We start from the raw sequence: 14,147 nt of genomic DNA on the forward strand, positions 1-14,147 counted from the left end.
CATATACATACACATACATGTGTGTGTTATATTCATTCATTTGTTTATTACAGCAAAGAATTGATGCCTTATAGCTGCCTTGTGTTAGGCCTCGTTTCCATTTTGTTAAACATATTTGCTATGTGACAAATGCAAAAAAGAGAATGGATAGTACCTCAGAATTATTTTCATTTACATTTCTCCAATTAATAGTAAATTAGAATATTTTTTCATGTGGCTATACATAGCTTTGATTATCAATTGAGGAATGACTCTTATTTTTATAAATTTTATAAATTTGACTCTGTTCTCTATCACAGATACTTGCTTCAGAATTTTTTCAGTTAATATTGATAATTATATTTCCCTCTATCCCATTCCTCCTTGTTTATTCTATTTTCTTTCTCCTTTCACCCTGTTCCCCCTCAAAAGTGTTTTGTTTCTATTCCCTCCTCTAATCTGCCCTCCTTTCTATTACCCCTCCACCCCCACCCCCCACCCCTCCTTATCTTACCCCTTCCCCTCTTACTATCCTGTAGGGTAGATGGATTTCTAGGCCCATGTGAGCCAGCTCTGATGAAAGTAAAGTGCACTCACTCCCCTTTCCTCCCCTCCCATTTTATTTCTTCCACTGTAAATGCTTTTTTTTTTTTTGCCTCTTATGTGAGATAATTTACCCCATTCTACCTCTCCCTTTTCCTTACTTTTAGTACTTCCTCCCTCACTGCTTAATTTTATTTTTTTAGATATCATTCTTTCATATTTAGCTCACATCTGTGATCTCTGTCAACACACATATAAAATGCATAATATATGTTCCTTCTAACTACCCTAATAATGACAAAATTCTTAAGTATCATCTTCCCATGTAGTAATATAATCAATTTAACCTTATTAAGTACCTTATGAATTCACTTTTCTGTTTACCTTTTTATGTTTCTCGAGTCAAATTTTCTATTCAGGTCTGGTCCTTTCATCAGAAATACTTGAAAATTCTCACTTTTTTTGAATTTCATTCTTCCCCCGAAAGATTTTACTCAGTTTTTCTGGTTAGGTAAATCTTAATTGTAGGGATAGAAGTTCTAAAGAGAGGGTGAAGGAAGAAGTATGGATTGGAATTTACATGCATTATAGTAATAACTAAATCCAAAGTAAATATATGGGATGACTGAACAAGAGTATAGAGAGATACAACAGAATTTATGGGGTTATGTATATTTAAAGGGAATGGAAGAAGAGGAAGCAGAAAAGTAGGAAGAGAGTCATGAGAGTCCAGTGTCCTCAAAAGCAGTAAACAAGTGATTAATTTTAAAGAAGAATGTGGCTAACAGAGTCAGATGCAACAAGAGATTACAGAGAAAACAAGAACTAAAAAACATTGAATTGAGTAATGGGGTCATTAGTAACCTTGGAAAGAGCAGCTGCAGTAAAAGTATTAAATCTAATAAGAGATAGTCAAGTGTCCAGTAATATTTATCTAGATAAAGGGTAGAGAATTCTGTCCTCACAATGTGTTCCCCCCCATATAAAAATGTTTTTATTTTTATTTTCTGTTTCTTATCTCACTAGTAATGAACTTATATTCAAAGACAGAGAGAGTAGATATCTCTTTTTAACATTAAATTGAAGCCAAATGTCTTCCTAGTTATCCCACATATCCTTCCTCCTTTCATTCCCAGAAAGTCATCTCATATAACAAGTATTTTTAAGAGCAAAAAAAAAAAAAAAAAAAAAAAAGCACAACTGATCAATATGTTGAAAAAGTCTAAAAACATGTGCAATCTGTAACACCTGTGGATTTCCACTTCCATGAGAAGGGGGACAGGGAGTGTCTTCCCATATTTCTTTGTTGAAGTTCTTTTTGATTTTTGTAATTGTATTACACTGACTTTTTTATTTTTTTGGCATATTCTTTCCATTTCCATTGTAGTTTCTGTGTATAATGTTTTCTTGGCTCTGCTTATACAACTGTCAGTTCATATAAATCTTTTCATGCTTCTCTGTATTGAATACACATATTCCTTACAGTTTAGTAATATATTCCACTACATTTATTAACACAATTTGTTTAGCCAATACACAGTTGATGGACGTCTACTTAATTTTCAATTCTTAGCTATCACAAAAAGTTGCTTTAAATATTTTGGAGAACATGGAGACTTTTTCTTATCAATGGCTTCCTTGGGTTTTAGCCCATTAAAGTTTCTACATCAAAGGATATGGACAATCACTTTATTTGCCTAATTCCAAGTTGCTTTCTAAAATGGTTGTATCATTTCACAATTCCATCAATAATGTACGTGTGCCTATCCTACCATCCCTCCAGTATTGACTATTGCTATTTTTTTTTTTGTCATTTTTTGCCAACCTGTGCAGTGAGGTAAAACTGAGAGTTTGCATTTTTTATTATTATTAGTGATTTGGAACATTTTTCATATGGTTGTGAATACTTTGCAGATGTTTCTAGGATTGTTTATTCATATTGTTTGATAAATGACTAATCCTTACATCTTTATTATGAATAATTGTTAGATGTTTGTCAGTTGTATGCTTATTAAAATTTTTTGATTATTTCTAAATCTTAGATATTAGAGAAACATCAAAGAAATTTGATACAAAGATTTTTTTCCCTCATTTGACTACTTCTCTTCCTATCGTAGATGTATTTATTTTGTCTATGGAGAAGCTTTTCAGTTTCAAGTAACCTATCTATTTTACCTTTTGTAATTGTCTATCTCTTATCTGATTTGATTTTAGATAGATGCTTTTTTAGATATTTTTTTTAAAAAAGATTCCTCTATGCTTGCGCTTTGTAGGATTTTAAGCATAAAATAGTGTTGAACTTTATCAAAAGATTTTTCTGCATTTAAAAGAATCACGTGGTTTTGAATGTTTTAGATTTTGATAAATTATGTTGTTTTCCTAATGTTGAAACAGCTTTCAATCCTACTTCACAATTAATGAGTTCATAATTTAATCTGTTTGATAGGATTTTATTTAAAATTTGAGTCAATGTTCATTAATGTCACACTGGCCTCTAGTTTTCTTTCTATGTTGTATCTTTTTCTGGTTTAGGTATTTTGGCTATATTTGTAGGAAAAATTTTTGAAAAGGACTATATTTGCCTCATTTCAAATCTCTCTATATGATCTTCTAGTAGTTTTTTTTTATATTTTATATTTTTGAAAATATTCCTCTTTTTGTGTTTTCATTTTGTTTGGTATATAATTGTATATAATATGTTCTGATTATTCTCTTTATTTCTTCCAGTTCTGTTGTGATTTCATCTTACATGTTTGCTATTTATTGATTTGATTTCTTGCTTTCTTTTTTAACAATCAGATTAGCTAAAGATTTATCAATTTTATTAGTTTTTTCAAAGCACTAGCTTTAGTTTCATTTATCATTTCTATGACTTGTTTTGTTTCAAATGTCTTTATGCTTCCCTAATATTTAACATCTCCTCTTTTGTGCTCATAAAATGAATTTCAGTGCCTTTTTAGGGAAGGGTTGTTACCACCATGGAGAAAGAGAGTAAAATGTTTTCTTTTTCCTACATAAACAATGGTTTTAAAAACATTATTTATTCTTGACAGGGTCGCAATGCCTAAATCAGGAAGATTTTTTTTTTTATTCAGAGTCCCACTAATTTTAAAAAAAAAAAAAGATTCCTACTTATCTTGGTGATTTTAGGTCATTTTCTAAAATGGAATTTAGGTCTGTTTTCTAAATTTGGTTATCTACTATCTGCAGAGCACGTAGTCAGTTGGTCCTTAATGTCCATTTAGTGAATTGAGGGATACAGTAAGCATTATTGATTTTATTTAGTTGAAGAGTACTATTGGTAGCATAAGTGAGGTGACATCATGGATTAAATAGATTTTTGTGGACCGATCTGTGAATAGAACCTCTGGCTAACAGAATTATCTTTGTGGGAACAGCAGGTCAAAATTCCAAATAATGGGATTCACTGCTAAGTTGAGGCCTCTACATGTAAAATGAAATGTTTAAAAAAAAAAAAAAAAAAAAAAAAAAGGTCATTTTTTCCAAAGAAGCACTAGAGCTGGAGACAATAAAAACTAAATGCTTTCTGGGCTTCATGGTTTAGAGGGTCCGGTTTTTGTTGTTTTTGGTGATGGTTAAATATTTAACAAAAATAATCCTTCTTGGAAACGTCTGTTTGAAACAAGCAGCAGGAGAAAATTAAGTACTTGCAAGTTTTTCTCCAGGGCACTGAAGTGGAAACCATGGAAAAACACAAACAGGAAGGATCGGCAATAGTGGATAGAACCGAGTCACCGGCCTCTTCCCCATACCGTGCCCGATCCAGCCCCAGGAACTGGGGATATTTAGACTGTGGTACTAGAGCATCCAGAGAATTGTTTTCTGTGGGGGAGGCTTCCTGAGCTGCGACGGACGGGGCAGGAGGCCTGAGCACGAAGTCTTGCCCTGCTTGATTGTTTCTATGGCAAACCTTGAGTACAGATGTGACCCAAGCATGAGTCTGGGAAAGGGGCCAGAGGAGAGGCCGTCTGGCTCTGTTTGAGCAGCTAGGTAAATATCCCCGTGCTGAGTTCTTCCCGAGAAGTGGTCTCCCTGGCACCTGGCAGGGCTGGGGAAGGGCTTCCTCTGAGGGAGGAGTGGGAGGGATGCTACACATCCCTTTGAATTTCTATAATGCTCTTTAAATTTGGGGTTGCAGGGATGGATCCCATAATAAAACTGAATACTAGCATTTGAAAGCAAATGTCATTTTAAAAAAATACATCTGATATGGACTTCACTCAGAGCAGTTTCCAAATCCCAGCTCTGCCTTGCTGCTTGTATGATGTGGGACAAGTCATTTATTTTGGCCTCAAATTTCTTCAGCTACATAATCAGGGGGTCAAAGCCCTAACATTATTTTTTCATAGGATCTGACATAATGTATTATGTATAATTGTTTAACACAGCCTGCATACATACCATTGTGTAACATACTAAACTAGTTTGCTTTTAAACACCACTTATATGCCCCCCCAGTGTGTAATTAAAGTTTAAAATTGCACAAAGACCTTATAAAGGTTCTGTAATTATTATCTATATTTGTATATTATATTTTTGTAGCTATATAATTATATGTGAGCAAAAGCTCAGACTAGTTACTGGGAACTAATGATTTTATGTCATTAGTTGAGCAAAATTTGACTCCAAATAGCCCAGAGGAAGCTAAGCCCATGCTTAGTAAATGAAGGTGGGATGTCCTTTAGTAGAAAAATATCATTTCTAAAATTTTTGATTTTGCTTTTTCAAAACCTCCTTTGATTTTGGTTTCACCTCCGTTTTTATGACTTTGTGGGTGATGTAAGTCTCTGCTAATTTGGAATAGTTCCACTGCAAATGATTTCACAATCCATGAGTGTAATCATTGACTCCTGGGTGAATGCCAGGTCCCAATTAAATGAGTGTGGTTTTGCTCTCCCCCATCTTCTGTTGCCCCAAACTTGGTGAAGACAAGGTGGGAAGTGGTTGGAACCAGTCACAAAACCAGCTACGGTTAATTGCTTGTTAAATAATGCATGTTGCTACTTCTGAGTGCAGCAGGTAATGTAGCGATAACCACCCGCCTAAGGCATAGTTATGTCCCTTATAGCTCTGTGATCTACCTCCTAGTAAGGAAATTTCTACATGTCGATGAGTATAAGCTATTCCAAAAGCTGTGAATAAAGCATTAAAACTTTTGGGATACTGTACATATACGCACTTCTGGTATGTATGTATGTATGTATATAATAAAATTATAAAAGCACTATACAAAGGTAGATAGAAGTGAGATTGCCTTTTTTAATCATTGTTACCATCAAGCTGGTGAAGGAAATGACAATGAGAGTCTTGGAGATTGACTCTGATTTTGGTAATGATACAGAACTATTTCCTCTTCCCCTTTCTGCAAAAGCTGATATATGAAAATTCAGATTTACAGGAAAGATAAATGAGATCAAATCACACAAAGGGTTGACAAAGAATTTCTTTTTAAAATAAACTGCCTTAACATGTTTAAAAATTATTTCCAATTCATACAACTTGGGAAAGAAAACATTTTATAAAGCAAGCTCCAGAAAGAAGGTAAATAGTATGTAGCCCAGAGCTATCAGTGTCAAATCCATGACCCACTGTGCTGGGAGGGGTAGAGGAACCAGATTAAAATAGAATTGGGAAACATTTAACAAAATAAATACAATAAAACCCAGATAACATGGAATACATTTTAAAACTAAATGTGTGGTCAGCCAGGGTTCTCACATATGGACTAGTGGCCTCTCTATTTAACTCCACTGCTGTGGCCCCTGACCTTTGCAGGGTGATTAAGAGACTCTGAGCAGCTTAGCTCAGTTGCTCAGAAATGGGCAAGATAATTTCATCTTGAATCAATGGAAGAAGGAAGGGATTCGATACTCATGTCACTTTAGTTCCCTTTTGAACCCATCACAAAATGGTCCCATTTATCATAGTGAGATTAAGGATGAAACGGGGAGAAAGAACTTGCATGTTCCTTCTCCAGACACTTGGGCTTTGCCAGACTGGGTAAGCCCAACTTTGTTTTTGTTTGATTAATTCATTTCCTTGGTCCTCAAGGCCACTAAACAATTCGAGGAGAAAGTAATTCATTTATACAGCACCCACTACTTTGCTTTTTACAAATATTCTCTCCTTCAATCTTCACAACAGCCCTGGGAGGGAAGCGGTTCTTATTAGTCTCCTTTTACAGAGGAGGAAACTGAAGCAAACAGAGCTTAAGTAACTGGGTCACATTTGAACTTGGGTCTTCCTCACCGTGCCATGTGCTGCTTGTGCAGAAAGGACCAAAAACAGTTCACTGCAGCACACACTGGGGATATTGCTGACTCAGATTTGATTAATTTGAGGAATCTGCTGCTATCATTATGATTTTCCCCTCTACAGAGCTTGTGAACTGATTCCTGGACCAGTCTTTTGTAAAGAGTAAAAAAACATAAGCAGATTTTGGAAACTTAGGAAAATGAGTTGACATTTTTCAAGGGGTCAAGTATAGAGTTTCTGAATCCGTAACCATGGCAGCCATTTTAAAATCCCATTTAGCTGGTGTGATGCCAGATTCCTGTTGATTGCCTAATAGTATTTTGCTACTATAGTGTGATCCGGCCGAGCTAATGGGACACAAGTTATAAACAATAATGGGAAGTCTGTAAAGCTCCCTCCCTTCCCCAGCACCAGCTTTGAAGTGATGAACAGCAGTTTAGATTGATGGCCAGTGAAGGACACCCTGGGTCCTCATGGGTTTTGGGCTTCAGAACTGACAGCCTGCTTAGACGCAGGGGGGGTCTTCAGACTTTTCAAATAGGGGGCCAGTTCACTGTCCCTCAGACTGTTGCAGGGCCGGACTATAGTAAAAACAAACACTTTGTTTTGTGGGCCTTTAAATAAAGAAACTTCATAGCCCTGAGTGAGGGGGATAATCATCCTCAGCTGCCGCATCTGGCCCACGGGCTGTAGTTTGAGGACCCCTGACTCTAAGCCTTAGAGTTTACCCAAAAGTGAAGCATTTTCTGGGATGTCCAAGCTTCCCAAAAGCCATATAATGGTCCCATCATACTCACCAGGGGGACTGGGGTTGGGTTCTGATGAACTGAGACCAGGGGCAGCTTTAACAAATAATTGTGGGACAGCCTTGAGAATTATGAATAGCATTGAATAAAGTCAGGAATCATGTATTATAACTCCAAGCTCACCAAAATGTGGTAAGAACTTTGGAACTTCACACTGGGTCAGTTCTCACTAAATAAGGCATCGCTTTAACCTGTTCTTCTTCGTTTAAGTGGACAAGTCACTATATACTCTGTGCTTCAGGTGCTTCCTCCATAAAAGGGAATAACAATATATTATTTTACCTCAGAGAGCTGCTGGTTTAAATGGTTCAAAGGAAATATGTGTAAAACCCTTTGCAAATTTTAGCATGTTTGTGTCTGTTGTTTAAGAGAAGAACGTTCAGGAAAAGCTTGTGAAGCAAAATGCTTTTCCTTTACGAAGTTAGTCTTAGGATGCAAATTAAGAAGGAAATCAGATGGTTCTAGTTGGAAGAGACCTTCCAGACTATCTAGTTCAAAATTCTTGCTTTATAGATGAAAAAACTTGAGGACCAAGAAGTTAGGACTTGCCAAGGGATTCAGAGCTACTCTGAAGTGTTGAGGATTGAAAGGACTAAATTCCTCTGGGGGGATGGACCATCTCTTTGCTTCAGCTACTCTCTGATCCAGGTTCAGGTGGCACCACTCTTGGGCCCAGTCTTAGCAGCAGAAAATATACCTTTGTCATCATTTCCTCGACTCTTATTCCAAGTGGCAAAAACTTGCCTACAACATGAGGAATCATTTCAGACTTCAAAGCCACCATGAGAAGGTTTCACCTCCGAGCCAGGGGTGGAGGCCTCCGGAGTCTCTCTCAGAGTTTTCTGGCCGTCCTGTCTTGGATGAACTTTTCCTCAGGGAGCATGTCTGGGATCATGTCTGCACTTCTCTCTGCTTTCAGAACTAGCCAAGGACACTGGTCTCTGACCCGCCGCAGACCCGACTGGCTCACGTTGCGACAGAAATCCACGTGAAGGGTCCTCAGAGAGCGCCCGTGGGTGGTTACGGCAGCCAGCGTCCGGTTGGTGATCCGGACACAGTTTTCCAGTTTGAGGGTGTGGAGGTTGGGGCAACTCTGAAGCAATAATGCGATACACTCATCAGTGACATGGCCACAGCCGGAGAGTGTCAAGGACAGGAGATTGGGACACCTGGAAGATGTAGTAAAGGGAAGAGTAAAAACAAGCCAAAGCAGACTCTCTTCTGGGCATCAGTGAACAGAAGGGTTTTCCCAACTAAAGCTGCTTGTCTTTGCCATAAGGTGGAGGATGTTCCCCCTCCAACCTCGGGAAAGACAGTTATTAAAGCAGCCGACGGGAGCCTATTCCTTCTTAACTGAGATTTGCTTTCATTTTGTTGGTTGGCACCTGAAAGCCAAGAAAAATAATTTGTTGCTTCAAAAGCCGTTTCCTCTAAACAATGGGAATTAATTTCTTAATGAGATTTATCAATTAGTTGTTCTTCCGATGTAGGGTTAGGATTACAAAGAGAAAGTTATTCATCCTCACCCTTTTCTGTCCCCTCAAATCTGTGTGTCACTCAGAAGAATAATTATCACTCACTAGCTTGGCTAACCAGGTTTTTCCAGAGAATTCCTCCTGCAGACAGCATTGTATCTTGACAGCTCCAGCTGAGCTTTCTCCTGGGGTGAAAAACCATGTGGCTTGATCCATTTGCCATTTGTAGATAAAATGGATTCAGCCTTCTTCTTCCATACTAAGAACGCACAAATTGCAGATACACCCCCTGCCTCAATCCTAAGTATTTCCTTTTTTTACAAAAAGAGGTAAAGTTTGTTGGATTGTTCATTGCTATGTGCTCATAAATGCTGTCTGATAAACACTTCATCAGCTGAAAACACTGACTAGGGATGAATTCAAGACTTGCTCTGCTTCTCCTTTTCCCTTTCTAGATTGATTTAATGTTTTCTAGAAGAAAGGCATGGGAGCTGACATTGTCATCCTGTAACTTAGCTAGGAAAATCTGGATTTAACCATCATCAATAATAAAAAGCCAGTTGAATTTTCCTTTGCAATTAGTAATCAGGTTAAGTTTTTTTTTTTTTTTTAAACAGTTAAAGACTTGGGTTTGCCTTTGGATATGGGAAATGGGACAAAAGATAAATTCATGATTGCTTAAGTGAAATACCAATTTGGTTGATCTGTAGGTTTTTGGAGGCTTGCACTCTCTAAAGAAACTGCATTAACTTATGTCTTTTATTGATTAAAGATGGACACTGAATTCTACTTCCTCCTCAGGTTCCTTCTTTTTCATATTCTCTATAGACCAAATTTTAAGGGGAGAATTAGCTGGTTGGTTACATACTATGTTTGTCAAACTATTTTTCCATATAGGAAATGTGTCACTAGTGACTAAAATCAACCCAGACTTCTTATAAGGCACTTTTTCTTTTATGCTAGTTTCCTCCCATCGGGATCTCTGGATGCCAGACTGGACTAATTTGATTGACTATGACATCTGAGGGTCATGGTTCTCTGGAACTTAATAAGCAAGTCCAGTGTGTGACAAAACAGGCCTGCCCGTCTTAATGTGCAGTTGATTTCTCAAGTCTTATCTTCTCCACAAAGCTGTTCTTCCCTATTACTTTTGAGTTATTCATGTTGTGTCTCTGCCTCCTCACGCTTCTGATTTCTCCCTTCAAGTATTGAAATGTTGGTCACTACTTTTTACTCAGTGGTAGCTGAGGGTTTTTTTGGGGGGGGAGGCAGGGAGGGACAGTGCCCTGTCTTGGAAAGTGAAAGTCTGATACTTCTAATCTAAGTATGGAAAAAAATATGTTCACAAATTACGACAGCTGTGACCCACGCCTGCCCGGTATGATTGAGATTGCTCTCTTGGTTAAAGCCTACCCAGCCGTATGCTTTTCCTAAATTAAATGGAAATTGCAATGCAAGAAGATTTTTTATTAATTATAAATAAAACAAAAGCACCTCAACCAATCTTTCTAGGTCAATTGGGAGGTTCCCTGTGGGGGTGGACCTCTAAAGAGCTCTGTTCCCTCTAGGAAATTTGTTGCCAAAGATTTGGGATTGGAGTTACAAACAAGGCAGCTGTTGATCAATCACACTCCACCTACCTGTGGCAAACTTTGACTAAAAAGTCAGTGGCGAGGCGCTCGTGAGTGCTGCATACACCTTTCTGCAAGGCATTTTTCATCCAGTCTTCAACGTTGCATACCTTTACTTGGCTCGAATGCCAGCAAATCGACAAGCACCTTAAAGCAGGGCCCAAGAGGAAGTTATCCTTTTTCAGTTCCATGAGAGAATTGAAATGCAGCAGCGGCCAGAGCAAAGGATCAAGAAACACATCCCACAATTGAGAGCAAGTCTTTGCTAAATTCTTCCTGCTGTCCTTGTCCAGGAAGGAAAATAAATGTAAAAGACACTCCCGGTTAAGCTGAGTTATGTGCATGGTGGGAACAAAAGCACTTTGTTAGGAAAGAGAGAAGCAACAGCTTTGCTGTGGGCGCCTGCTATGCTGAGATGTCTGGGGGGGGGGGGGGGGGGGGGGGGGGGGGGGGGGGGGGGGGGCCTGACCTACCTCCTCCTGGGCCAGGGCTGGTGGACATATATGGTTGAGGAATGGTGTTTATTTTTGGCCAACAACTGGTGTTGAAGGTTTGTGTGTGTGTGTCTGCTTAAAAGAAAAAAAACCAGACATATATGGGTGACCTGTGAAGGCAGTTTGCATTTTAAAAGCCTAGCAGATCTGCCAATCAAGTAAAATGCTTTTTTCCCCCCTTAAATGGGATTTATTTTCCTTTTAATCAACAACCGTGTATCAGGGATCATTGACCTCTAGTGAGCTTTCAAATAAGCTCTGACTAACTCTCAAGTGGACAAGATTGTGAGGTTGGGAATATTGAGTACTGTTTAAATATAAAATTTCATTTACATCCTTAAAAGGAAAAGGCTTGTCCTATGCAAAGCAGAGTAGATTATGACTATTTTTAGAATTGTGTTCCCCCAGTCTGTTAAAAGAACCAGTGATTCTTTCCCTTCTCCTCCCCTCCGTCTTTGCTTTCCACAGAGAGATGATTGATTGTTTCCAGGTCAGTTCTAGACTGCTCCTACTACATCCCACAAAGTTAACACACATTGTCTTTGGCTTGTGGAGCAAGGTTTATTTTTAGTCCAATTGATTAAACTATCAGAAAGAGTGGGTTGTCTCTTAAGAGAGCCTGGGGTACATGATTCTAAACCTAACTATTTTCAAAACATATACTGTATTGGCTTTTTTTCCCTCTAATTTGCATAAATGTGTGACTTGGTACATTACACCATAATTTCCCAAGAACTATATCCAATCTAGGATTTAGGGGGAGGGGGGGAACATTTGTTCGGTGAACAAATGTTCAACTGAACTTTTATCATTTCACTCTTGATTTGACATGAACAAGTGACAGATGAGCTCTACTCTGGACACTGATACTGCTGGATTTGAGGACAGGAACTATGCTCAAATCTTTAAGAAAGTAACTAATGCTATTAAACATCCATTATGTTTTATAGACAAGTCATTCACTTCCCTGACCACCCCGGCCCCTATGTAAAAGTACATCTTAAAATGTTATCTTGGGGTCCACTGAAGACTTTCTGTCTGATATCCAGTTCAGGGGGAAAGGTCTTGAGTAAAGAAAGGGTTTTAATGAAGGCCTCTGGGAGATTGGGCCCTCAAGAGCACGTCCCACAACCAGAATATCATTCCCCAAGGAAAGAGTTAATGACTAGATATCAAGTTTCAGACAGGTCGAATTTTGGTATCAGTATATATTTTTTTTTAGTCTCAATCTAACTGGACCTTTTCTTCTTGGAAAGTAGGCTATGAGGCCACCGGCTGTTAGTGAGCTTTCTTTGAAAGCTCCCCCTCCCAACTCCTTTCTAAAACAATCCCTCCTCACTGAGGAGTGGTGCAGCTAAGGGTTTTCTTCCAAGCATTTAAGTCAGAACATTTCAATCGTTCCTTGTGTCTGGCAGCGCTCTTCTGGTCATGTTTCTTTGACTTCTCAATTATGGTCCTTGCTCCAAAGCAAACTAAGGACAAGCAGGGCTGATGTTCAAGTCTCTCCTTTCTTTGTGACTGTAAATCCCAGTGTGCAGGGGAAGGGAAATGCCATTATTTAACACCTACTACATGCCAGGTACTAACTATATCAAGTTCTTTACAACTACCTCATTTAATCCTCACAATCACCCTGAGAGACAGACAGGTGAGCAGCTACTAAGTGTCTGAGACCAGATTTGAACTTTCATCCTCCTGATCCAAGACCAGTAGACATAATACGGGGGATAAGCTGTAAGTTTTATCTAGTCACATATGTCCAAACTACAATCAGAGGGAATGATCATACACTTGTGAGAATAGTACATAAATGCCAAATTCTGCTTCTGTCCTTACAAGGAGACATGGCTTATCCTCTAGAAATAGCTAGGGAGAGCAATAACAGGTGCCCAGCCCGGTGCATCTGAATGCTCCATCACAAGCAGAACAAAAGGAAGGACTGTTAGCTATCTCAGAAGCTCCTTTCTGCTCACTTTTTTCTTCTCTCGTCACTTTATGAATAACTCCTCAGCATCTCATACCAGACCCTTCTGTGAACACAGCTGTGCTTGGCTCTCCCACAGGAAAGGCTTAGGAGTTGAGGGAAATGACTGAAAGGGATTCCAAAGAGAAGCAGAACTGTTCCAAGTATTCCCCTCTGCTGGGGGAGGAGGTCAGCTAGGAAGAGAGCACGTTTACCTATTCTCCAAAGATAAATGCAATTTTGTTTTAAAGGATCAGTGACCGTCCCTCTCCTACCTCAAGACTATATATAAACTGGTCCCTGAGTGCAGGGGCTCATAACTACCATCTTGAGGGAAAAACAAAAACAAAACATTTTCATAGCTTTAAAGAAGAGAAAAATGATTTCACTTAGTGAATGACCACAGAGTAGCCAGGATGCTGACTGCTCCATGCAAGGATTAGCTGCATCTCGGCCGGTGGTCACCACCAGAGTGAAGTGCTGGGCTAAGAGTTAGCCCCAAACTCAAATCCGGCCTCATAAACTCACGGTCACTGAAACTGCCCTGGCTTCCTCATCTGCACCTACATCTTGGGGCAGATATTGGTAAAGCACCATGTGCTAGCTGTTGTTCCCAATGCCCATCTTCTCCCTCATTATGGGCCATTGGGCCCCAGAGGGGGAACGCACGACCTCAGGGGAGCCGGCCTTTGTCAGCAGCAGCAGCATGGGAGGATTTACAAACAGAGGATCCTAGTTGGTTCCACTGAAGGGTGTTAAAAATTATTAATAGTCAAAGAAAAGAGACCAGATCTTTAATGATACTTTTCCATAAAACATCTCAAGTTGGCAAAGAAGAAAAAGAAGATATAAAGTACAACTTAAAAGGAGATCATTCACGCAGTGAAAGGATTTTTTTTTCTGCATTACACAAGCTAGATTTTAATGGCAAACAATGACATCTACAGCACCACACGACTGGGGGGGCCTCGAGCGCACAT

The 14,147-nt window shown here is 38.8% G+C and overlaps 1 protein-coding gene across 1 annotated transcript; it reads right to left on the reverse strand.

Moving 5' to 3' along the window:
* Nucleotides 1–7,433: 7,433 nt before the first annotated feature.
* On the reverse strand, nt 7,434–11,144 carry FBXL22 (F-box and leucine rich repeat protein 22). The gene is made up of 2 exons (XM_023497898.2): nt 10,720–11,144; nt 7,434–8,773 (listed from the first exon to the last, which is right to left on the reverse strand). Exons 1-2 carry the CDS (start codon nt 11,052–11,054, stop codon nt 8,437–8,439), a joined length of 672 nt encoding a protein of 223 aa, XP_023353666.1. The 5' UTR covers nt 11,055–11,144; the 3' UTR covers nt 7,434–8,436.
* Nucleotides 11,145–14,147: the final 3,003 nt, after the last annotated feature.

This window comes from Sarcophilus harrisii, chromosome 2, assembly GCF_902635505.1.
Source record: "Sarcophilus harrisii chromosome 2, mSarHar1.11, whole genome shotgun sequence".
NCBI lineage: Eukaryota > Metazoa > Chordata > Mammalia > Dasyuromorphia > Dasyuridae > Sarcophilus > Sarcophilus harrisii.